This window comes from Vanacampus margaritifer, chromosome 11 (assembly GCF_051991255.1).
Source record: "Vanacampus margaritifer isolate UIUO_Vmar chromosome 11, RoL_Vmar_1.0, whole genome shotgun sequence".
Lineage (NCBI taxonomy): Eukaryota > Metazoa > Chordata > Actinopteri > Syngnathiformes > Syngnathidae > Vanacampus > Vanacampus margaritifer.
In genome coordinates, this window is record NC_135442.1 from 18,810,840 (window position 1) to 18,838,152 (window position 27,313).

General features: G+C 39.7%; 1 protein-coding gene across 4 annotated transcripts in view; it reads left to right on the plus strand.

Annotated features, from left to right (window-relative positions):
• The window catches only part of satb2 (SATB homeobox 2), a 41,511-nt gene that overhangs the window by 8,498 nt on the left and 5,700 nt on the right, over positions 1 to 27,313 (plus strand). For all 4 annotated transcript variants that reach the window (XM_077580911.1, XM_077580912.1, XM_077580909.1 and 1 more), the window contains 10 exons: positions 2,341 to 2,526; positions 11,649 to 11,775; positions 13,304 to 13,427; positions 14,438 to 14,540; positions 15,713 to 15,763; positions 15,835 to 16,412; positions 18,469 to 18,681; positions 18,782 to 18,868; positions 20,549 to 20,701; positions 21,717 to 21,911. In XM_077580911.1, the coding sequence (XP_077437037.1) occupies positions 2,341 to 2,526; positions 11,649 to 11,775; positions 13,304 to 13,427; positions 14,438 to 14,540; positions 15,713 to 15,763; positions 15,835 to 16,412; positions 18,469 to 18,681; positions 18,782 to 18,868; positions 20,549 to 20,701; positions 21,717 to 21,911 (1,817 nt within the window). The remainder of the gene's footprint in view (positions 1 to 2,340; positions 2,527 to 11,648; positions 11,776 to 13,303; positions 13,428 to 14,437; positions 14,541 to 15,712; positions 15,764 to 15,834; positions 16,413 to 18,468; positions 18,682 to 18,781; positions 18,869 to 20,548; positions 20,702 to 21,716; positions 21,912 to 27,313) is intronic.

Here is a 27,313-nt window from a genome sequence, read left to right on the forward strand (position 1 = left end):
GAAATACCACTTAGGCCATGAAATTCAGAATTCAGAAAATGATGCCTCTTAAGTCGTACAATGTCAGTATTTCTATTACTATAATGCGAAAAGTACCTCACGGTACAGTCAATAAAGAGTTTCTCATATTTAGACTTTTTTTCCTTTGAGATGAAGGCGTTCTTGAAATGTGATGCTCATGTTCCTGCCTTTGAGGTTCGACTGTACTGTGAACTGTATTTGACTTTTGAACTCAAGAGCCTCTGTTAGAAAGGCAGTGTCACTTGAACACAAAAAGGCGAGTAGGAATAGGAAAGGGTTTAGCAAATAAAGATGACTGCGACATATAAACCAGATTTACACTGACTACTGTGGATTATTGATCCAGTGTTCACATGGACAGCTTCATTCTTATTTCTGCACATGTGCATCCTGCTGCCATATGTTTGCCCCAAGTTTCATCCCAAAGAGTCCATTTCCCTTTGACACACACTAAAATTAGAAGGACATTTATACATTTGGGCGCTCCTCCCCAATATTTATCATAAAACATTCCTGGGGTTCTTTTGCTGGAATGACAAACGTAAAATTGAGTGGTTTTGCGGAGACGGAGCGGTTTTCAGCACGAGTTGAAGAGGTTGTCAAAGCAAGGAGGAGCTGAGATGGGACGGCGAGGAGGAGCAGGAACAAGGTGACGGGGAAGGGGTTTCCCGATGCTGGAATAATGACAGCCTTTTCCTTGAAGTCAGGAAACTCAACGTGTCTTGGCCAAAACCTCGCAGCCGCACACACACACATACACACACACGTCTTATTTTAAACCCCCCTCATACATATTAGAGGGATTAGAGGTTTGAGGCCACGTCGCATCATCCAAACCAGAGCATCCAGTGGCGAGCAGAGAGAGAGAGAGAGAGAGAGAGAGAGAGAGAGAGAGAGAGAGAGAGAGAGAGAGAGAGAGAGAGAGAGAGAGAGAGAGAGAGAGAGAGAGAGAGAGAGAGAGAGAGAGAGAGAGAGAGAGAGAGAGAGAGAGAGAGAGAGAGAGTGTTGACAGTTATATTTCCCTGTTGGGGAAAAATTCACTTACTCCAATTGGCACAGCGCTCCGGTGTGTAATTCACTCCATGAGCGCCTGGAGGGCCCGCGAATGGAGTGATTAATGAGAAGGAAATAGAAATATCGGAATTGACTGATTAAAACAATGAGCTGGATGGAGCTAAAGTGTTGGGGGGTTGCGAGGGAGGCTAATGTTCCGCTGCATTATTAGTGCTGGGACGCTGCCTAACGCTCTCAAGTCCATCACGTCAACACACGCAGCTTTCATCGAGTGCCAGCTGACAGGTGGCTCCACAACAAAAGGCTTTCACGTATAGAAAAAAAAAAGTTCATCAGGGTTCTGAAAGACTTTTACGGAAGCAGACAAGAACAAGTTCATTTTCTTGGTAAACCTTTTCAGTTTTGTTACGTATTTAGTTTCCGTTCGAGACAGTGCCAAATGGTGCACATTTTCATTATGTGAGTACAGGATGCAGAGGGAACTGTGCGATGCTTTTTGGAGGGCGGAGCTAGACACGCCGCCAGCTGATGAATGGCTGACAGAGAAGTGCTCACCTTCACTTTCCACTTGACATGAGTTGTTTGTTTTCTCAAACTGGCCAATTGCATGCTGCGGAGCGAGTATGGTTTGATGTCCAAGTCAAAATGGAAGCCTTTTCAAGGTTTGTTGATCCAAGCTGTACCACATTAGTGAACTAGACAGTATAAGGTTTAAGGCTATATTTTAACTGGAGTACAAAAAAAAATCAGTACCCAAATCAGCAAGTTAAAGGGATACTTGACTCATTGATTCATTTTCACCAGTAAAAAGTTAATACTTTTTCCAGTTTTAAAAAATAGGTGACAACCAATCACGGTTCACCTGTGTTCTGGGTTTGGTTAGCCATGATTGGTGGTTACCTAGCACAGGTGATGTCATCTTCAGCCGACAGCAAGTAGAAAATTTAGTTTTTAAACGTAATAATTGTACATGAAAAATAATGAAGCTGTCAAATTAATTCTGGACAAAATATTAACTTTTTACTGCTGAAAATGGCTCAATGAGTCAAGTATCCCTCTAACACCCAGATGATTTTTTTTCTTGGCAAATTCCCCAAAAATTCAAAAACAAAATTCACATTACTTCAGAATGTGGTCCATAAGTCCAAAAACATTTGGATATTTTGCAATGCCATCTCAGTTGTCATTGATGCATCCCTTACATCCTTTTTCTTTTGACATTTGTATTTCCAATTCAGATAGGTCACATTTCCACTAGAAAGACACTAAAAGTCTAATAGAAGTTTTTTCTTCTTCCTCCGCTAGGTCTGATGATTCCCGTCTTCTGTGTGGTGGAGCAGACGGATGGAGGGATCCAGGCCGACGTCTGTGACGGAAGGGAGGAGCACGCGGAATTTGTTCTGGTGCGAAAGGACATTCTCTTCTCGCAGCTAGTGGAGACGGCACTGCTGGCCCTCGGCTACTCGCACAGCTCGGCTGCGCAAGCCCACGGTCAGTGTCATGACTTTTATGATATAAGGGGAATTGTGGTTAAATTCTGTATGAGCAGCAGTTGGAAGTGGTTGTCAAACAAAGACATAGACTGAGTGCATTTACCTTTTTTCCCCTCTACAAATATCCACAATTGTCCCTGAAAGCTCTTCAATCTGCTCGCTTTGTCATTGCTCATCGGTGTCAGTTAAAAGGAACCCTGATTGTCATGACAAGTTTGCTCCATATTATTTATTTGGTTGTTACTAACATAACTATGAGATTCATTTTTCAAAAATCATTTCCAGTTTAATACATTTTGTAGAAACTTTATTTGGACATACAACGCCATTATTATTTACGTCGCAAAGCATTCGGTGCGTAGTGACATAGAATGGCGACTGGCTCTCTGCCGAACAATGTGAAACTCCTATAAAGAAAGCAAGTTAAGTCTCGTAGCGTTCCTAAAGAAACAAAATGCAATCGGTAGAGTCACCCTCCCCCACGCCGTGCTCTCATTCACCAGACGCATTCAAGAGTTTTGATCGGCCCTTTTTAGGAACGCTCCGTAGGCGTTTCACATTGTATCTGGTCTTATCAACGTTTATTCGCAAAACCTGTTTCCATAGCCAAAATTCGCGTTTTCCTTTTTTTTTTAATACGCTTCGACATCCACTCCGTCCAAGCGCAAAAATGTTTTTTTGCGAATTTTGGGCCCTTTTTCGAATTTCTAGCGTTTCCAGTCGGTTTTATTTTCGAATTTCTTGAAAATTTGAATACAAATGGGTGGATGGAAACCTACCCAACAGTGTTTATAATAAAACTGTTGTGCTCCAGTGAGTACACATGCGCTACTGTAAGTGTTTACAGTAGAAACTGTATCGTAATAGCAAGCACACTCTAAAGCAGTGATTCTCAACCGGACCCATTTTGGGTTAGTAAAAAAAACAACACATATTTGTAATCAGATTTTTTCACAACAGTTACTGAGTTGTACCAAATTCCCACACAGAAGATATAATATTGGGAAAGCATTTAAGTAACAAGTTACTCACTTGGGCCTAGTCACTAGCTATTCCGTAAGCAAATACAGTGCACAGGAACAGCAACAACACGGTACTGTACATGCTGTGTACTCAGTTTGTTTAAAATGTGCCCCTGAAAATACATGTAGCCTGAGTTTGACATAGCCTACCGCCACAAGCATATTGCTAGCTAGCTGACTTTGGCTCACCAAAGGTTGAGCTCATGCACACTGTACCATTAGAGAGAGCCTTGTTGTTGTTACGTGTGTTTCAAATAGCAGCTACTGTATTTTTACGAACACGCAAGAGCAGTACTGTTACAGTGATGATGAGCACTGTACTGTTGCGTTTACATCGAATCATAGTGTTTATACAGAGATACTGAATGGTTGTATTGTCTTTATGTCAAGTTTGCTCCATATTATTTGTTTGGTTGTTACTAACATAACTAGGAGTTAAATTTTTGAGAAATAATTTTCAGTTTAATACATTTTGTAGAAACTTTATTGGGACGTACGCAGGCATTGTTATTTACGTGGCAACGCATTCCGTGCGTAGTGACGTAGAATGGCGGCTGGCTCTCTGCCGAGCAATGTGAAACGCCTATAAAGAAAGCAAGGTAAGCCTCCATAGCGTTCCTAAAGGGACGATCAAAACTCTTCGCATGTTGTTTCTTTAGGAACGCTACGAGACTTAACTTGCTATCTTTATAGGCCTAATAATAAAGTTTTTACAAAACGTATTAAACTGGAAATTATTTTTGAAAAATGAATCTCAAAGTTATGTTAGTAAACACCAAATAAATTATATAGACCAAACTTGTCATGACAGTCAGAGTTCCTTTTAAGGCAAACACTGAACTGCTAGTGAGTTTAAGACAACCACTGTCTTTTTACCATGATCAGACATTTTGTTAAAGTCGTTGGTCACTGTATTTGGAACGTTTTACCAGTAAATGTTACAGTGGCACTAATATGTTTCGAAAACACAAGACAGAGTCAACAACAAAATGTTGGATGTGAATGTGTGTGTGTGTTAAGTACGTGCAAAGAATGCATATGAAGTAGAACAGTGTTGCACGTATGGAAGTCATCTGCAACACGACAGTAACACTCACTCCTGATCTCCTGCATGCACAACACTGCACTGATATGAAAAAAAACCAAGCGACACAGTTATTGCCAAGACACTTCCATCTGTTCGAAATCTTAACTGAACTGTTTTCATGTGTCATCAGCTGCTGGTCCGGTTCAATTTAGCGGATGCGTAAATACACATGAACATGCTGCTTCAATGTGATCGAGTTTGTCGTTTTCTTCCTGACTTGTAAACAAACTGGTGAAGATAAATCCTCTTTTACGGCCTCAAGGCCAGTGCTTCTTATCAGGCCTGCAACTCGCCTGGCAAAGCCTTGTGAAGGCTAACATGCACTGGATGCAACTTACAAGTCACTAACCACTTTTAGTTTTAAGGTACTTTTACATCAGAGCGATACTCTCTGAATATTTTTCATGTGGTTGCCTGTGAAACAATTTTCACGAGGAGTAGTAGAAATGTTTAAAAACATTGTGAATTTTTTTTTTCTCTGGGAGCTACATATAAACAGCCACTTTGAACTCTCCAACAAGTTGCATTTTTACCGTATATGAACAAAAAAACAAAAAACTTTTTCGTCGACAATAATTTTTTTTTAGGTGATTTATTTATAAAAAACAAATCACAAAATAAATGTTCAAGCTAACAAGCAACTGCTCATTCGTTTTCCTGGTTACATTCGCATGGCCACTTGTATGCTAGAAGAGAGGTGGCTAACGTAGCCTAAAATTATACTCAAGTAAATTATACTCAAGTAAGATTTGTTTTTGTTTTTTATTATGTACTCAATAATTGAGTAATTGCTCTGTCATTTCAGATTTATTTAATTATTTATTAATTATATATGTATTTATGTATTTATTTATTTAATTTGTGCATGAATGGGCAAAAAAAATAATATATCAAATAAATATATAATATAATAAATATATAAGATAAAAATATTTAATTAAATATTTAGTTAACTAATTCATTATTATTATATATTTATTTTTTAAATTAGAGCATGAACAGACAAAAAAAAAGCTTAAATACAATAAAATATAATAAATATATAATATAAAATATTTAATATAATACCGCTGAATTGCGCTGCAAGAAGTGGTCTTAAATTGAATTTCTTGGTCTACATTTGTGAATTGACTCAACAAGTAGATATTAAACAGAAAACCATAAAAAAATCTTTTCTCAAGACGCGTTTTTGTAGGCTGAAATGTAGACATTAATAGGCAATAGGCAGACACTGATAAAAGTGCATGACATAATTGTTATTTTTCATAGCCCATGCAGTGCTTCTCAAATATTTTATTTGGCCATTCCCCGCATTAACCTCATCCCCACCTCGCAAACTCTCTGCCATGACTAAAAGTGTCATTCATCTTTAAAATTGTTGTAGGTTCACTTCTGCAGAGGAGCTAATATTTTCGGTACAATCTCTGACAAATAAAGCTCTATTGCCACCTACTGTAGTGGATGTGCAATTCCTCCTTAATGTAGTACAGCCCAAAAAAAAGAAGAAAAAAGTTCCCTGGGATCACACATGCCCCCGCTAGTCTTTGCAACCCCCCCTGCGAGGCCCATCCCGCTATTTGAGAAGGCCTGGCATAGTCTGTAAGTTGTTCTAACCTTCTGACTCTGAGTGGCACGCCGTTGCTTCCTCTGTTGTTTCTGCCATACCACGTAAATTAGTCACTTAAAAAACTTTGCCTCTCTGTGGTACTGTGGAGACTGTGTGTGTGTGTGCGTGTGTGTGTGTGTGTGCGTGTGCGTGTGTGTGTGTGTGTGTGTGTGTGTGTGTGTGTGTGTGTGTGTGTGTGGTCATGTGACTGCCTGGGTTTTTTAGGGGGATTGGTGAAATGGAGTCAAAAATCAGTAGTGCTTCCATTGGATTTGTGAAACAGGGTCATGTGACAGGCAGAAGTCTTTCTGTCGAACCAAAAAAAAGTAAAAGCATTAATAGAAAATGTAATGTAATGTAAAAGTTAAAAGTGTTGCATTCAATTCAATCTGACAAGTACAATTCATTCGCAAAGTTTTAAAGAAAATGCGACGGAGTAAACCTACCACTTTACTATCTAGTTTTGGTTGCTAGGCAAATGGGGTTCTAGTGTATAAAAGCAGGCGAAAGGACAGAGAGAGATATTAAGGAACACTATCAAAGTCAGAAGGCATTGTAAATGACTTCAAAATATTATTATAACGATGAAACAAGAATATTAATCAACATTATTTTTTAAATTGACTCCCAACTTTTAAAGACTGTCATGGCAGGGTTTGTGTGTTGTTTTTTTTTCCAAATCAAAATGACACCTACTGGATATGAAGGTGTACTGTTCCACACGCCACAGACAGAATGCAAAAACAATGTGAGTGCAGCAAGAGTCACTTACGGCCAGTGTGTATCAACACACACACATGCACCCCCCCCCCCCCCCCCCACACACACACAGACATCAACTTGATTTAACCTAGGCAAAATCAAAAACACGCATACACAGTAAATGCAAGAGTGTGTAGTCATGCAGCCTCACAGACAAAATAGACGCGCCTCCCTCCGGCTTCTCTCTAATGAATACTTTTTGTTTTTTAAAACAACCATTTATGTTAACTGAATAATTTCTGGCTTAAATTATACATTTTTCCCTCTGCGGTCCACGACCAAAATTACACAGAGTCCCGGCTATTTTCTGCCTGTTTGAATTGTGTCTTGCATTCTTGCGTCCCACTGGTGTATTTAAAGGCCCGGCCGAGGACCACGGCCATTCTTTAATTAGCCCAGGCCGGTAATTAAGCGGAGATATTGTTTATTTCAATTATAAGGGGCTGAAGGCTTTTATAGCACGGATGGGCGCAGACGTGTACTTTAGGGCTTGACGTCGGTGAACAGTGAACAGTGGTCAGCATTGTTGCAGTGCCACGTCTGACGGGTCCGTGCGGCACCAACACACTGGACATTCCACTCTTTGGGATATTTAAAAATATATATATTTTAGTTGAACTGTTTACTCTTTTGGCTACTACTTTATTATAGATTATCAAGACACACTTTACTGTGTAACTAGTTATTACTCATTCATATTTTAACCAAGTGTATCAACCATTTGTGAACTCAGTTACATTGCATGTGGCGTATTGGAAATCAGACAAGCACACACTCCTGAACACTTCTGACACTGCATTTTTAGATGGTTTAATATACTGCACAGTATTGTTACAGTGAGAAGATGGCACACTGCAACAATATGCAACACAGTGTATTATATAATTGCATTAAAGGGGAAGTCAACCTTAAACATTTCTTGACAATAATATGTTATAAGTAACCTCACTAGTCTAAACATGACATTCTGACTAATATTACATTTGTGGAATATGATTTAAGTAGCAAAATCCAGCCGTTTATATCCACCTCATGGGGCAGACGTTTTGCCACTTGCTGTCGCCTGAAGATGACATCACAGTTGCTCGGGGCTTAGGCAACAACCAATCACAGCTCACCTGATTTCTGAAGTTGAGCCGTGATTGGTTGTTAGCTTAGACCTGAGCAATTGTGATGTCGTCTTCAGTTGACTGCAAGTGGCAAAATGGCCGCCTGCTGATTTTGCTGCTACTACAAACGCAATTTTAACCAGAATATTGTATTTAGACTAGTGGGGCTGCATATAAATTATTGTTGTCAATAATTTTTGGGGGGCTTGACTTTCCCCTTAAGACTGAAGAGAGTGACTGCACGCATGACTTGTGACATGAGTACACCAGGATTGGGAGCGTGCGCGTGGGCATCCATGCTGGAGCACAGATGGCACTTGGAATGTTTAATGCGGGAAACAAGAATTTCAGCTTTGAAATGTGGACAACAAGCGGAGAGCCTCCATGCTGACCAGAAATGATGAATCAATTATTAACGTACTTGCCATCACACTGGCAGTATGCATGTGTGTTTCGTGTGTGTGTGCGTGCATAGTTGCATGCCAGAAGCTGCATGGACACGTCCACAGTGAGTTTTTGTGTTTGTCTGCTTATTCGTGCATTTGATTCAGACGGCCGATTATCAGGCGTGCTGAGCGCAGACGACAACAACCACACAAAGTGATACAGACAGATGGATTCAGAGATGAGAAATTTACATTTACATACAACTTGCTTTCCACAGAAATGTCATAACATATGAGTATATATTATATTTTGCATTATTGGCTTGGTGGGTAAAATGACTTGTTTCCCCATTGAGGATCCAATTCTGTATTTTGTGTTTGAATTGTTTACATTTAATTGCTTACATGTTTTTTTTTTATGTTTCATGTCTGACAAATCCATCCATCCATTTTCTTGGCCGCTTTTCCTCACTAGGGTCGCGGGGGTGCTGGAGCCTATCCCAGCTGGCTTCGGGCAGTAGGCGGGGTACACCCTGAACTGGTTGCCAGCCAATCGCAGGGCACACAGAGACGAACAACCACACTCACATTCACACCTAGGGACAATTTGGAGTGTTCAATTAACCTGCCATGCATGTTTTTGGAATGTGGGAGGAAACCGGAGTACCCGGTGAAAACCCACGCAAGCACGGGGAGAACATGCAAACTCCACCCAGGAAGGCCGAAGCCCGGACTCGATCTCACGTCCTCTGCACTGGGAGGCGGACGTGCTAACCAGTCAGCCACCGTGCTGCTGTCTGACAAATATTATGAATAATATTGTGGTCCATTAAAAACATATACATTTATAGCTATATTAACAAATAATACATTTTAAAAACTCAACATTTTAAGTTAAAGTTTTTTAAATTTATTTCCTTCCTGACTTCCTTCCTTCCTTCCTTTCTTCCTTCCTCCATCCTTCCTTCCTCCCACTTATCCTCACTATTCACACTCACAACACCCATGGACAGTTTAGAGTGCTCAACGACAATATTAAAATATTTCCAAATGTTGGTGGCTGAACCAACTACAACTACAATAATCAATAATGACTTACTGTTTAAAACAAACAAACAAACAAACAAACAAACAAAAACTATGGTTGTAGATGAAACAAAAATCCACAAAAAATGTGTAGTAGATGTTTGGCATTTTCCAGCCACAGTTAATTAAAATATATATATAATATATAAAGTGCATAAATCAACATTTATGTTGGCTTGATAATCTACAATTTACATCTTCATAATTAAGTTAAGTGTTCCACATGGATGCTGTCTTGGTGGTCTCGTGCAGGGGCACCATAAGCGACTGACATGGGTTTCAGAAAATAGATAATAGAGGTGAAAGTAAGTGAAAATAAGTGAAAGTTATTTTTTTTCACAAATTCCTGGTGGCACACCTGGGAGCCATGTCCATCCATTTATCTTTTATACCGCTTAACCGGTCGATGTAATATTTGTGCAAACAGTGCCTAATGTTTTGACCATAACACAGTGAAAGGACCACTGAGGGATTAACGGGAAGAAACAAATCCGAAGAAATGCGAAGTAGAGGGGCATGCAAAGGGGGTTGGGGAAGAGAAAGACATTTTTCTCAGACTGGTCTGGATCTCATTTAGAGGACACTAATGTGATTAGCTTTGTTTAGTTTTTACAGCTCCAGCCAGCGTGCGTGACTGACTTAGTGTGTGTGTACGCACGTGTCTATATATTCATTTGTATGTATTCTCTCATGTACGCGCATTATTTTTATCATCCTAATTCAGATGTTGAGCATGTTGTTTGAATCAAGAGGTTCATATTGACATCATGTCACAACCCCAGAGACAAGAAACAACTCATTCATCCAAAACTCAAACCCGACCGCAGTCTAACTGATGAAGATCCAGCCATAAAAAATTAAGTTAATGTTGGATTGCCTTTTTTATTTTTTTTACATAGGACGAAATTTGAAGTGGACATTTTCCACTTTTGGAGGTAGTAGCAGAGGTGGGACGATACGTTTTTGTCAGGAAATGCAGAAAAGAAGTGATAGGGTCTTTGTTCAGTAACGCATGGATATTGTGTGAAGCTGCTCAGCTCATTAGAATTCTGTTGCTAGCCAAATAAGCAGCATCAACTGACTGACACATGGAAGCAGCTTCTTGCATGTTGTAAATAAGTTAACGCAGAATATTAAATACAGTGATTGCTTCACCATGCTTGCAGTTCTGCTGTTTCTCAATAGTTCTCCATGATAATATTTTTATTTGTGGGAATGCTTGTTATTGTGATTTTTATTCTCCACACATTTTTGCCCTGTAACAATTCCCACATATTAGTTCCGATTTACAACATTCAAACTTCAACTTGCTTACAAAATTCACGCCTCCCGGGGTATATATCGTCTGATTTCACATTACTTACAGTATTGGCACAATTTAACGTTAAATATAAACTTTTCCCCATTCATTTTAAATGGGATTGACGCTGCACTTTTTCTAAGTGCCACTTTCCATGCCCACTTCCATACATACAACTTATCATAATTTCCGCCGGTGTGATACTGCTCACTAGCGCAGTTGCTAAAGTGCATTGTCCGGTAAGCAGGAGGTCACAGGTTTGAATCACACCTCCGACTGTACATGGCAAATATATCCTGTTCTGCTAAGGGATATACATGTATACCAACTGACTATGAAATCAGGAAATTTATTATAATTTCACTGAAATGATTAAATGCATGTTAGCTTTCAGCATCAGATGACACTTTTCAAAAATAAAAACGCCATTTGCCATGAATTTCAACAAGTCAAGTTAACTCAATGCTTAGAGCAATTTCCTCCTATCATGGAGAACCTGGGTTCAAACCCCGCTTGGACCACATTTTAGTAAATTCGATGGTTCGATACCAACTGACTATCAGGAAATGCCGAAATTGCACTTTGTGTAGTTTGTTATAAACATCACTTTCACTCATACAACATACAGTATATTGTAATATACCAGTAATATTGTTTAATATAATGAACAATGCAAAAAAAAAAAAAAAGGCCAAATAGCATTTGGAGTTGAGCAATTAAAGTCTATTCATATTAAATCAAAATCTGCTTTGGTTGGTCCAGGTATAATCAAGGTGGGGAGGTGGAACCCTCTGCCCATCCACTTCCTGACAGATGCTCCAGAGGCGACTGTGGCCGACATGCTCATGGAGGTTTACCACATGGTCACTCTACGTATCCAACTACAAAGGTCAGAATTTTTTTGTTGTTTGTTTAATTTAATTACGTTTAGCTTTTATGGTCACACTCCAGCGTTGATGTCACCACAGCTGATTGCACATCGAGAATTGATTAGCAAAGCTAATCAACAATGATCTATCATTAGACTCCTGGGAAAAGAGTGGAGCCATTGCCCTGATGGACAGATAAAACTCGATAAAGTACAGATGAGAGGCATTTTTGTTGGTATTGTCTTGGCACATACCAGCCGGGATTTGTTGACATGTTGATGCGCGTTTCCGTAACGCGCATGACGCTGGGTTTATTTATTTGAAGTAAAAGTATGGCTGGGAAGGCAACAAAGATGAAGCGTTGAGTCCGAGGTGAATATCTTTAACTGTACAGGAAATGGTTTAACTGTCATAAAAAGCGTAAGAAAAAAAAAGTCTTATTTTTTAATGATTTATTAAATGGTGTAATCAGAAGGAGAATCACATGACAGAAGCCGGTCAATAATGTAATAATTTCCTGACAAGTTAAAAATGCCTGAAACTGTAATAAAATTTGCACTTAGCTCAATCAAAAATGTAATAAAAACCAATATTGTAATAATTTCACTAACAATGTGATTAAAAAAAAATACTTTATTACAATACTGGGAATTTATTACAATAAACCTTTTCACCCCTCAAAACTGATAATGTAAAACTTGACAGATAATGTAGCATAAGTTCTACATTTTGTGTTTTGAGAATCAAAGACTGTTACAAACACTCACAGCAAAAAAAATGGAGTGTTAAATGATGATGAGATGATTTCAACCACCAAAGTGTATTATTAACACTGTCTGATTTAAATGATGGTCAGTGTTGGAGTTATTTTAAAGAGTTGATTTATTTAGTGCTAAACCAACTCTGCAGAGAGTTAAATCCACCCGCTTGATTAAAACTGTCCCAAATATTTCTGGGATATGATATAATATGAATAATATGCATGATAATAATGTAATGTAAAGGTGATTATCGGTAAAAATATCATTACACTTATACACTTTAAAAACAGTTGGGTCAAAACTAACCCAGTTATGGGTCAAAAAATGGACTGATTCACATGTGGGTTAATTCAACCCAAATTTCTGGGTTGTTTTATACCAAATAATGCAATTTTTTTGACCCAAGTAAAATAATCTGACCAATATTAATCAGTTGTTTTACATTAAAAGACCCATTTATTCAGTCAAAAATGGGATTAGTCCATTTTTGAACCATAGATGGATTATTTTTGACCCAACTGTTTTTAGAGTGTATAAGTCAGGATGTTTTATTACATTATTTGTGAAATTATGACATCAGTGGGTTTGATCAAATGCAGATTTTATTATATTTTCAGGTGTAATTACATCATGAAATTGCTGCAAAGTGCTACAATCCTTTAGGAGTAACACCTGACACTCTCTCCTGCCGCTCTTGTGTGTTGAAAGCAGTAGTCGCTGTCAAAGTATATTATTTGCTGAAACTTTTCAGGCATCTGTCCGTGACTTGACTATTTCTTTGTTGTAGTTTTTCCAAGCTTGAGGACCTTCCCTGTGAGCAATGGAACCACGCGACCGTCCGAAACGCTCTCAAGGAGCTCCTCAAGGAAATGAATCAAAGCACTCTGGCCAAAGAGTGTCCTCTGTCGCAGGTTAGAAAAGAAGCAAGAAAATATCACCCTGTCAGTCGTGACAAGTTGTCTGTGTTATTTTTTTTTTTTTGAGAGATCAGTTTTATTCATTTGGTAGCCTTCGCGAGTCAACATATCATCATCATCGCTCTCTTTTATTGTATTTTATTTTGCGTGTGTGAGTGTGCGTGTGTGTGAGTTTGTGCTCTTTAATTCACCTGAAACCTGTTATAAGTCCCAGACCCTTAACCGTATACTTTAGAGTCCCGTCAGAGTCGTGAAGTTGTCAGGAGACCAGAGGAAGGATAAAAGTAAATAAAGATGAAAACAAGTGAAATCCAGCACTAACCAGACACCACCTACCACCCACAGAGTTACAAAACCAGAATCTTACAATAACCCAGAAAAATCTAAATTCCAACCGGTTAGGGAGACCTCAAGAGACCAGAGGAAAGACTAAAGGAAGGAAGGATAGATGAAGCAGAGTAAAATCCACAAACACCAGCCTCCACTGATTCAGTGACAAATGGGAGAAGCAAATTCTGTTTGAGTTTCAGTAGATGCTGGTGCAAGTTGTCTGTCTTAACGTCACACACAATTAGAAAGCTAGAAAATAAAAATGATTAATAACTATTGCTACATTTTAATCAAACTCTGGCGTGTTTTAATTCCCCAGCTGCATGTTGAGCGCTCTCGCCGCATCATAATGGCTGCTGCGGGAGATTTACAGGCTTAAATGGAGCTCTGGTGGGTGTGTGTTGATGGCAGCGAGCAGATCAATTGCAAGCATATGTGTGTGTGTGTGTGTGTGTGTGTGTGTGTGTGTGTGTGAGTGTGTGTGTGTGTGCGCGCATTAGAGATTCTCTCACTGCTCTCTACTAGTTCAAGTTTCCACGGGTGGCTTCCAGTCATGATTACTGACTGTCTGTTTCAATTGTGTGTGTGTCTCATGGCCTTTTTTGCGTGACTGTAAACATTTGGTATCACGCCGGCTATTAATTATCTCTGTCCGTGTCTTTTCGGGCTTTCAGAGTATGATCTCGTCCATCGTGAACAGCTCCTACTATGCCAACGTCTCCACTGCTAAATGCCAAGAGTTTGGTCGCTGGTACAAGAAGTACAAGAAAATCAAAGGTACGCTCAAGAGCCGCAATGTGAATTTGACTGGCAATGAAGTCAGTGGAACCTCACGACTCCAACATAATCAGTTTGACCTTCAATTTTGCTCAGTTTAAATTTCTTTAAGAATTAATGTAAATAAAATCAATTCATTCTACTGGCAGTTTTTTTTAAAATAGAGAATTGATTGTCATCTAAGTGCAAAAAGAAGTGGTACTTTAAAGTGTGCATTACACAGCACTGTATCAATACGGTATTATATATAGACACCGTCAAATGTCACAAAATAACTTATCACTTTACAACGTTGGCCTCATTGATATGGGTTCACAAATAGATTACAATTCATCTTATAAGCACTTAATAAAGCCTTAATATGCCAAAAAAAGCATTTCCAGTTTAATTACATTTTGTAGAAACTTGATTTGGACGTAGGCCTACGCCGCCATTGTTCTTTACGTCGCAACGCATTCCATGCGTAGTGACGTAGAATGGCGGCTGGCTCTCTGCAGAGCAATGTGAAATGTCTATAAAGAAAGCAAACTAAGCCTCGTAGCGTTCCTAAAGAAACAACACGCGATCGGCAGAGTCACCCTCCCCCACGCCGTGCTCTCGTCATTCACAAGACGCATTCAAGAGTTTTGATCGTCCCTTTAGGAACGCTACTAGGCTTTCTTTATAGGCGTTTCACATTGCTCTGCAGAGTGCCTGCCGCCATTTTATGACACTACGCACTGAATGAGTTGCGACGTAAATAACAATGTCCAAATAAAGTTTCTACAAAATGTATTGAATGAATCTCACAGTTAGGCCTATGCTAATAACAACCAAATAAATATTTTAGAGCAAACTTGTCATGACAGTCGGGGTTCCTTTCAAGTTATTTGGACAGATCAGCTTTTCTTAACTAATAGGCCAAGCAAAGCCTAGATTTTATTAAAGTGTCAACGTGGCTTCCTTAGAGTAATCATTAATACTTTACAATAAAACTAACTGCATACCTTAAAGTCACATAAAATACAAAAACAATGCATACAGAATTAGAGAGAGACTAGAGTTTTAGATATTTTCCATAATATTTTAGGTCTATTATTGAATATAATACAATGTAGCAGATATGGCTGCAGATTGGTTACTTTACCATGAAATGAAGCTTTATATTTCTTCTTTACGTTTGCTTTGAGCAGTGGATTATTTGGAGAAGATGTGGTCAGGGCGAGATCCTGCTGACATCAAAAGTAAGCAATCTTCTTTTTGACATCCAAAAAAATGTTTGAGTAAACAACTGACAGTTTGGTCTGCTCAACAGTCGAGCGAGACAACATGGCCGACTTCTGCATGCTGGGCCAGAGACCCCCTCCTCACTTGGCTGGCTTGGCGCAGCTTGGTCACCTGGCCGGCGGCCCCCACCTCAAGGCGGGATCCGGAGATTCGCAGCCTCCCCAGCAGCCTCCCCTCCCGCAGCAACAGCCCTCGCCGCACGGCCCCCTGCACCACAGCCCCCCTCTCCACACGGGACAGGTGCCCGCACCGCCGCCACCCCATCCGCCCGGCGCCCTCCAGCCACTGCTGGGCCCAGGTGGGCTGCTCTCGCCTCAACTCTCCCCACAGCTGGTGCGCCAGCAACTCGCCATGGCCCACCTCATCAACCAGCAGATCGCCGTCAGTCGGCTGTTGGCCCACCAGCACCCGCAGGCCATCAACCAACAGTTCCTCAACCATCCGCCCATCCCGCGAGGCTCCTCCAAAATTGGCGGTGACCATCCGGGGAACAACCCCTCGGCCTCTGAGGTTTCTTCTGAAATCTACCAGCAGGTTCGAGACGAGTTGAAAAGAGCAAGCGTCTCCCAGGCTGTGTTCGCCCGGGTGGCCTTCAACCGCACACAGGTAAGGGAACAGGAAGCGGGACGGCAAGTTAGAAGGGCGGGAAAGTGAATTTTGTCATTGATTCCAATCAGACCAAAGATCACAGTGAGAAGAGAGAAATATATACATGATCAAGATCCACTCTAATTCTTCACGCAGTGTTGGCCTCATTTGCGGACACCCACTTTGGAGGTATTTTCAGCAGTAAAAGCAGAAGCATGGCGGGGTAGCTTGCCGGCTCATTAGCCCTCTTTTCTTCCACCACAGGGGCACAAGCACCTGATGCATCCAAGGCGACGCTAAACCGTTTACAATACGCCCCACTAGATCAATGTAATGATGGCTCATATCATTTACTCAAGAAAAGGTGTGAACGGTACTTTCAAGGCACAATCAATTGCATCTAATGTTGACAATTTGAAGAAACAAACTGAACGTGTAAACAATGAAGAGCATACACACTGACAAAATTGTTGGTACACCTCTGTTAATAAAAGAAAAACCCAGTGGTCACACAAATAACTTGATTGAAGTGAATTATAAAAAATAAAAAAAATAAGTGAAAATGAACTGATGAAAAGCAGATATTGCTTTTGAATTGTAGTTCATGAGAATTAATTAAATAAACAAACTAATGAACCAGGGCTGGACCAAAATGATTGTTTTTCCTAGAAAAGTGACATGTACGACCAAGGTGTGTCCTTTAATTGGCATCACAGGTGCCTTCAAACTTTTAATCAGTCACTTGGCTGATTTAAAGGGTGACAAGCGGTCACTGTGCTGTTTGGTGACCTGCTGTGTACCATACCAAACATGGGCCCGAGGAAGCTAAGGAGCATGTTCCAACTGGGAGGCTTAAAATAAACATTTTCCACATTTTAAGATGACTAACCAACATTAAAGGCCTGAACAGGGGTTTCAAAAGTAGAATTTTCTTATGTTAAGATTTTGCATAATCTTGTAATAAGATCAATAGAAAAAAATACTGTGAAAACAATCAAACAATTGTAAGCATTTATTTTTGTTTTCATCATATTTACTAAGCTAATTTTTCTTCTTTCCAGTGAATGTAGTACCAGTTCAGTGGTCTAGTGGCAGAGTGTCTAACCTCAGACTGGGAGGTTGTGGGTTCAATCCCTGGCTGACTCATACCAAATCCAATCAAAATGGCACCTGTTATCTCCTTGCTTGACACTCTGTCTGTTGGCCAAACATATATTGTTATGTATGAATTTTAAGAAAATAGTTCTATATATTACAGCTTGAAAAAAGTCAATATAATAAATATTATTTTCAAGAATGCTGTGGTATAATATGGGCCTAGTATTATTATATATATTTTTCCAAATCTTGCAGGTAAATTTAAGTAAATTTTTTCTTGTTCTGTTGCCAGATAATTTTGCTTATTTGGAGTAGTAATTTTCTTATTTTACTAATCTTTCTGATATTTTCTTATTTGTTATACTTAAGTACAACAAATCTGCCCATGAACTGGTCTCTAGCCAAACACAGGCTAAGTACAGTGGAACATTGGTGGGAAGGAAAGACTATACGGCTGTCACTAACAAATCTCTTTAGAATTGATTATCCTATCCATTATTTCATTGATTATGATTCCATGATGATTCCATTGATTACTCTGGTAATCGGTAAAGTAAAAAACAAAAATGTGTGAATGTTCCAGTGTTCTCATGTCCATGCGACCCCAACTCCGCTGTGCATACAGTACATAAACTTTGTTTTTGTCCTTGGGCATCTTGGGCATCTTCGTGTACTGCTGATGATGAATTATAGTTCCAAGGTAGACATTTTTATGTCAACCAATTTTTGTGATCCACTTACCCAAGTTTTTTTTCCCCACAAGCCCATGTACTGGCATATAAATACTGTGTTTCGATTTTTCAGGTGTCCACATGTTACTCGCGTATTTATTTAATGATGACTTTTTGCTTTTATTCCAAAAATACATTCCAACAAATCGCACCATTAATGAGTGGGAACTGCAAGCCAAGCTGTTAGCACCGGTCAGTATACATAACAGCTGCACCAAAGTAACAAATCACACTTTTCAACTCAGGGTTTGCTGTCAGAGATCCTGAGAAAAGAGGAGGACCCTCGCACGGCCTCACAGTCGCTGCTGGTCAACCTGAAGGCCATGCAGAACTTCCTCAACCTGCCCGAGGGCGAGCGCGACCGCATCTACCAGGAGGAGCGGGAGCGCACCATGAACCCCACCGTAGGCCTTCCTCCCTCCAACTCGTCCAACCCCGGCACTCCACGCCTCTCGCAGGTACAAGACGCATAGACGCATAAATTGAATGAGGATTTGATGGCGTCGTACACACTCCATCTTTACATGTTGTGTGTCCTGTGTGTGTGCGTGTGTTTAGAAAGTGTGGGAGAGGAGCCTGGATGAGCAGATAACGCCTGATACCTGGGCCTCCATTTGGAAGAACAAGAATAAGATAACCAACTCTGTGAGTTCTCTGTAATCTTGCATATCATGTAAATAATGTGAATAATATCTCCTTTAAAACAAATTCCACGTATAATGGAACAACAACTTCAAAGATAGGAGCTTATTGTAAACATAAAGGATGTAATAGAACATTTTCAGCGATAAAACCTTTTAACTCTGATGCCGTGTGGGCTATTATTTATTATGTCTATGCCAAATTATCTCAGTATCTGGAATGTAAGATCGCCTCGTCTGTGCACGTCTTTGTAGATGACTTCAAAACAAGGCGAGTGGTCTGAGAGCTCGATGCACTCGGAAACAAGCAAACGGCATAACACAAGAGCAAAAGCTAAATGAGTTTGATGCAGTATGTAAACTGTTGACATGCTGGGATGTTTAACCCCTGGGCGCTATTTGACCATTTTTGGGCTTTTTGTTGGTTCTGACCAAGCCATTTCAAAATAAAATAACGCCCAGGGGTAATATGGTATGTGTATTTAAAAGTTGTTTAAAAACAGTCATTGAATAAAACAATCTACCTGCTCTTTAGACACTGAATATAAAAGGGAAAACACTCATAGCTTCTTCATAATTGAAGAAAGAGATACTGTCTCATGTACAGTTAGCATAGCACTTACATTGAAACAACATTCCGAAACAGCATTTTGACCTTCTACGGAAAAGGTTTTCTCCCTACCTACAATAATCTCTATACTGTACAAGATTTGGATTCAAGATCTCCTTTTGGCCTTCAACCAGTCTTGCACAGATCTAAATGATGCAACATCCGGTGGACTATGTGTGACTTGTGGAATATTCCAGTTTATTTTATTGTATTTTATTTTTTTAGAGGGTGTAATGTGAAAGAAAATAAATTTAACATAGTTAGCATAAGGAGTAACACAAATAATGAAAAAATATAACATTGGTGAAGGTTATACATTATTATATCCTCTAATGTTAAAAAGCATTTGGCACATAAAGTTGCTCAACAAAACAAGCAAATTAATGAATCTCTGAGAAAACGTGTCGTAATTTGTTAAAATTGACGTAGTAAATTTCGTACAGTAAATTTTACTCTAAAAAAAGACTATATTCAGTCACAGTCCAAACTGAGTAAACTTTACACCTGGAAGAGTAAAATATTATATAAAAAAAAACAAAAACACTGAGAGGTTGGGGAACAATCCCACATCGTTCAGCATAGAGGTGGCCACTCTACCACTTGGGCTCTGCCATGCCTTCTGTTTGTTAACATATTGCTGGCGTGTCCAAAAGGAGACCAATAATGGCGGTATGAGTATTTTACCTGACACAAGCGATATACTGACACACAGTAGGGTAGGTAGGTAGATTGGCTGTTTTCCAATCTGAAAGTTTTACGATTGTTCCTCAACCTTTGAGTGATTTTTTAAAAAAATTTTACTCTCTTCCAAGTTTAAAGTTTACTCTGTTTGAACTGGGACTGAGCATAGACTTTTTTTTAGAGTAAAATTTACTCTATGAAATTGACTGTGTAGGCTACCACTTTTTGCCTAGGTTGAACAAAAAACAAACTGTGACCTACTGTATGTTTTGTGCTACTACACATTTCAAGTGGGATACAGCAACTGCAATTAGGCTACGCTATCCTGTATTAGCAATTCAAATGTCCTTCAAACCACACTCACTGTTTTACCGTCATATGTCCCCTGTCCAGCCAAAGCCAACAGGTCCGGTGCCTGACCTACCAATCAAGCTGGAATCGCTAGTCAACATCACGTCGGGAATCTATGAGGAAATCCAGCAGGAGATGAAGCGAGCCAAGGTGTCCCAAGCGCTCTTTGCCAAGGTGGCTGCCAACAAGAGTCAGGTGAGGGAACACAGAACACCACCACCGCAAAAAAAAGAAAAAAGAGGCGCCATATTTAGTGATATGAAGGAAATTTACACATTTGGGTGAGTTTTATAAACATAACACACACATGTAAAACACTGCTGTTTAAGTACATGTGACAAGTATATGGCTGCTAGCCAAAAGTAGGGCTAGCGAGCTGGCTTCACCCTGGACTGGTCGCTAGCAAGTCACTGAACATTCACACTCAGTCATACTTTCACTGAATATGAATATAAATTGTCCTGTGCCCAAAATGTATATGAGAGACCTGACCTGACTCAACATTTTTAGGAATTCAGTAAGGAATTCAGCTATTCAACCAGTAGGACAGTAGCGTGTAGCCGCTATCAGACCGTGAAGGTCTGAGACGCACTTTCTATACAGTACTTGCACACTTGTGCTTGTGTGTGTGTTTGCGTGCATGGTTAGCAAGGTCCCCCGGGTCGGGGTGGGAGTTGGTGGGCGTGGGGGTTGAGGGGGTCACAGTTCAGTGCACCCATCTGCTGCAGCTGGCCACCAGGACAGCGCGAGCAGCAGCAAGAGATGATCAGGCTATTAGCGTCGCACGCTGCCTGAGGTGGCGGCTTGAACACAACAGCTGGTGTCACAAACAGAGCCAGTCTAGCAGACATAATTGAATCTTCTCCATCTCCACTTCTGGATGTATACCTAGCTTACACACCTTGCACACTTTTTAAGCCAATTTACCCTCATTGCAGTTCAAATTTTCTTCTATATTACAGTAAGTAGATTTTTCTGTATTCCATTTGAGCATTCATCATGTTTCTGATGACTTTTTAGTTTTACTCCCTACATTTGAAAAGCTTGAAAATGAAATAGATCTGCTAGCCTAAAGCTATATATGTCCTCAAGAGCTGCTCTCACGTTGGCCATTTTTGTTCTGAGATTTTTTTTTTTTGTTGTTGTTTATTATTTGGCATGATGTTTGAAACTAACATTACATTTGGTCCGCCTGTGTCGGTCATCACAGGGTTGGCTGTGCGAGCTGCTCCGCTGGAAGGAAAACCCCAGCCCAGAGAATCGTACCCTGTGGGAGAACCTGTGCACTATCCGGAGGTTCCTTGCGCTTCCGCAGAGCGACAGGGATTTGGCGTACGAGGAGGAGTCGCGGCACCATCACAACGAGAGGCTACACACTGTCCTCCACCTGCCGCAGGACACACAGGTACAAAAACTATCTTCAAAAAAATTTAATTTGCCTGCGGCGCAATGACTTCAATAAGTCCTTACGAAATGCTTCTTTGAGACTTCTTAATCAGAGTTAATTGCTCATTTGTTTGTATTCCAGCAGTAAACACTGCTTTCAAATTTCATGTTCATTTGAAATCTGTGCACTTTAGAAATAGTTGGGTCAATCCAATTATGGATCAAAAATAGACCGATCCACTTTATGGGTCAATTAGACCCAATTTTCTGGGTTGATTCATACAAAATGACCCAATTTTTTGACCCTAGTAAAGGATCTGACCGATATTTATGAGTTGTTTTACGCTGAAAGACCCATTTCTTGACTCATAGTTGGGTCAAATCGACCCAAATAGAGGATTGGTCCATTTTTGACCCATAGTTGGATTATTTTTGACCCCACTGGTTTTAGAGCGTGCAATTATTCAACAAGTCCATCTTTGAGACTTTTCACTCTTTCTTATTTACACATTACAATAAACCTTATCCCAGTACAAAGTACAAAGCCAGATGCTATCAACAAATTTGTTATCATTTTGTTTTGCAAAATTGTGAACTTATTCATCCCAAAACCTTTCAATTTACACTCTAAAAAAAGTTGGGTCGAAAGTAACCCAATTATGGATCAAAAATGGACCGATCCACTTTCTGGGTTAATTTGACCCAACTTTCTGGGTTTTCTTATACAAAATGACCCAATTTTTTGAACCAGGTAAAGGATCTGACTAATATGTATCTATTGTTTTACACCAAAGACATTTCTTGACTCAAAGTTGGGTCAAATTGATTCAAGTAGATCAGTCCATTTTTGACCCATAGTTGAGTTATTTTTTGTGTGTTGCCATTGTCTTTTGTCAGAGCAGTAAACATTGCTCAAAACACTCATGTACAAAAGCTTCCTTTAAAATGTGTCGCCATGTGAGTTTGGTGCAATTCAACATTATGGAACACCTGCAAGATTTTCTTTCATGCTCATTATCTTTTGTCCCAGCACTTAACATGGACAAGGGATACTCATGTACAAAAACACACAGTGCCTTCAAATGTGTCCTCAAAACTTGGGAGTAACTTACAATATCAGGGGATAAAACTTTCGAGAGGTACAGAATCCTTTGGGGGTCGTGTTGGACATGATTGGAATCTTGTAGTTCCAGCAGTTTCTGCGAAATCACGAAATATAACTTTGGGTGGAAATGTGGCTATTGTTACTTTCTCATTAGTTTTTGTCCCAGCAGAGTGAAGCGTAAACATGGTTGTTGGGTGGCACAACAGGAAATGCCACATTAGATTTTGAGGAGGCTGGCTTAAAGAGGGAGAGAATGTGTACGTGTTTACTCTTGAGTTGTGACTTCAAACACCAAGATTAGTTAGTTGCAAGTTAAAGATATGGAGAGCTTTTTAGAACCTCTTAACTAATTTAATTGTGACCCTTGGCTCTAACTTCTCTAAAAATGCTTTTTAGGGAAATTAAACTCAAGGCAAGACAATTAGCTTTATGGATGAATTGTGTTGTTGTTGTTGTTGTTTTTTTAAATTAATAAATATGTTCTGCCAAATAGAAGAATGTCAATGAATAAATCAATGCACACTAAAAAAATGGGAAAACCAAACAATAAGAAAGCAAGCAGTTAATTACATAGAAGATTAAAGTGGCTTTCCCTCGTTTAAGAAATAAATTACGGTGGAAGCTTTTAAGTCAAACACCCTTCAGGTAGTAAAATTTGGAATTTGACCACTCAGTTCACAGAGCTGCAAAGGATTAACTTCTTTGCATTTTGCTTTTTGTGACGCTTATTCCAAAAGATGCTGAAGCTTCATTCAAGCGGTTAAGCGAAGAAGACAGACAGGAATTTACAGCAGTAAGATTAACATCACCACAAGTGTCACGTTATGTTATCAACATTTTCAATGTTTTTTTTTAACACTTAGCAATGTTTAATTTACTTTTGTACTTACTGTAGGTGACTGTTGGATATTGAAAACAAGTGAGATGCTTGAGGCAACTCACTACATAAATGGTGAAGGGGCAAAGATAAGACTTTTGTTGTTTGTTTTAATATTAACAGCTGTTAACTTGAATGCTGTTAAATGTTACTCAAAACATTGCTTGAAGAGACAACTTGACCCTGAATAATAGAATCATAATAAAACTAATGTCTGGGAATTTAACTTGGAGGCTCCACTGTAACTTTTAAGATAAAACAGTAAACCTTTAGTGAAGTTGTATGGGGCAGCATGGTCTCCTGTAGTTAGCATGGTCTACCTGTGCCGGATACTCAGGCTTTCACTAACATTCCCAACACATGCATGTTAGGTTCATTGAAGACTCTATATTGTCGATAGGTGTGAATATGAGTGCGAATAATTTTTTGACTGGCGACCTGGGTGAACCCTGCCTCTCTTCCAAAGTCAGCCATGATAGGCTCCAGCTCACCCGCAAGCCTAATGATGACCAAATGGATAACCTTTTTGTGTTTTCGACACAGTGCTCATAATGAGAAAAAAAATGTTGTTGCGTTCTGTTATTTAAGAGCTAGCTAGCATTGTTAAAGAGATAGCTAGTGTTAAGAGCTAGCTAGCTCAACCCTTATGCTTTCAGAACAACTTTGCAAACGTTATGAACTGAGTAAGAAAAACATAAGCCTATTTTGAGAATGTAAGAAGTAGAAACTATAGGTTGTTTGTTTAAAACGTAGGAAGCAAAAGTAATAAATTGTGAGATTAGCATTTAACAGTAACAAAGTATTTGTACTTTGTTATTCTCCCATTGATGTTAACCCTCCAAAAAGGCTGATAGTGGTTGCCGTCATGTTGCCTGAATAAAATTGTTTGGCCCTCACAGTACACCACATGTCATGACTCAGCGTGCAAATGGCGAGCTTTCTATTAAAGACTAATGGTGGGACAGGAAGGAAGCTGCGGTGGCACCATGATGACATTCCTCCGCTTCTCTCGCACTCTTAAAATACTGTTGGCCCTTTTAGAGACCCCTAATTCTCACCACCCGTGGCCACATGTGGTGAAGGGCTGGCGACTTATTAATGGCAAATGAGGTGTGTGCCAGTGTATATTTAATACATCTAAATATATATAGGACATGTAAGTATGTCTTCATGGGAGGTGACCACAAACACACTACACGTGTGTCCCATGTGTCGCACACACAGATAGTTGTGTGTGCTCCTTTTGTCTTCGGACAATGGGGGTGGTGAGCAAACAATGCAAAATTAAAAATGGATGTACAGTGGAGATGCACATACATACATGTTGTTACTTTAGCTTTTTGCTTCATGTCTGAGGGGCTTTGGGATTGAGTGTCTATTAGGTGGGCAGGTGAGTTTGTGTATAGGTGTTTGTGGTGTCTGTGTGTGTTTGTAAGTGCCCCCCCCACCCCAGCAGCCTCACATTTCTTCATGAGTGACACAGCCCCGTGCTCGCTGTACAGCTTTTATTCATATGGTGTTTGCAGTTAAGTGCGTCCCACAGCTAATTTGGCACAGCTTGCCCTTATAAATAATTTCTTTATTGTTTTTGCTAAATTGATTTCTGCTGCACGCCTGTGTGTGTGTGTGCGTGATTGCGTGTGTGTAGAGGCAGCTCGGACCCCAGGAGTCTAAGACTAGAACAAGAAGAGACAATTCCCGGGCACATGGTCCCCTCTGTATGTCTGAGTTTAACAGAAAAAATGGCAAATTGGCCTCTCTCTCTCTCTCTCTGTCTCTCTCTCTCTCTCTCTCTCTCTCTCTCTCTCTCTCTCTCTCTATCTCGCTCTTCCGTCCCTCTTTTTGTTTGTTTGCATGTTATTAGATAAATACTGATTCTGCTCCAGATGATGAACGTGGCACAATTGCTCACTATTGCGTTTTTGTACAATATGATGAATTCTGTACTTAAGAATTTATATCATCATCTTGAAAGGTGGATTACACACATGGACAAAATTGTTGGTACCCTTCTGCTGATGAAATAATAATAATAATAAGAATAATAACAACAACAACAAAATCCGACTTTGCTTTTGATTTGCGATTCAACAGAATTTATTTATTTTTTATTATGAAACAAACAGGTCTGCACAAAAATGATGGTATCCCGTGAAAAGATTGAAAACTATTTGACTATTGGGACATGCTCAACCAAAGAGTGTCCTCTAATTGGCGTCACATGTGTCTTCAAAATAGTAAGCAGTCAGTCAGCCCATTTAAAGGGTGACAAGTAGCCACTGCGCACATGTTTGGTGGCATGATGTAAAACACACTAAACATGGATCACAGGTAAGAGGCAAAGGTGAGAGTTATCTCTGGAGATTAGAAAGAAGCTAGCTTTAGATACGCAATATATGATCAAATAAAATGAACAAATGTGATGATTCCAAATTTAAACCCTGGACATTAAATGCAGTGCATCACTAACATATTACAGTTGTGTTGTGATTTAATGGACAATGACAACAATATGAACTCTTTTCCCACAAAGTTCAAAGCCTTATACGAACGTTAAACAAGTTGATCACAACTTTCTGGTGGCCTCTTGGTGCCTACAGCAGGGCGGAACCTCCTTTTTTTTTGGGGCAAGCCACAATTAACGCAACCATTTAATTGCAGATAAATCGAATGAATACCACACGCACGCACACACAAATGCTTTGAATTAAAGCAAAAGAGAGGGAGCACATGCACTCAGCGCCAACACCAGCTTGTGTGCACTTTTCGTCTAAAGAATCATTTCACAATAACAGACGAAAGTGCTGAGACTCATCCATTCCTCGCAGACACGCACACACAAAAACACACAAAAGTAAGCAAACAAAAAAACACGCTCACTGATAACAGGATGTCTTAAGTCAAGCACAAAACTAACAGAAAACTTTTTTTTCTCTTCTTCATTACAAATTTATCGCTGTGTTAATGGCGTCTCTGGTGATCGCACGTGTGCACCTCCCAGCCCCCCTCACAAGGCGAGGGCTCATTAAGGAGAGGATGAATATTTGATGTTTTATAATTCTTTTATTCTTCTGCGCTGTAATTTGCCTCAATTTACAGGAAACTTGATTTTTAAAGCTGTGCATTAAAAGAGAAAAGCAGGCACAGTAGAGCGGGAAAATAGTTTGATGTTCAGGAAAGAAATACTTTGAGAGTATCACGCTATGAGAAGAGTTGCTATGGATTTCTATCACAAGAAAAAAAGCCCATCCATAGTGACAGGTGTGGCATTTAGGAGTGCACCTGGTGGTTTCTGTTTGTTTAATTGCCATTATCCTTAAAAGTTATGAAATCTTTTAAAGTCTCCGTTTAAAGATGTCTCATTGAATTGTTTCACCCGACATGGCATTTCTACAAACATTTCAAATTGATTTCATGTCCATTAAAGAGGAAGTCAACC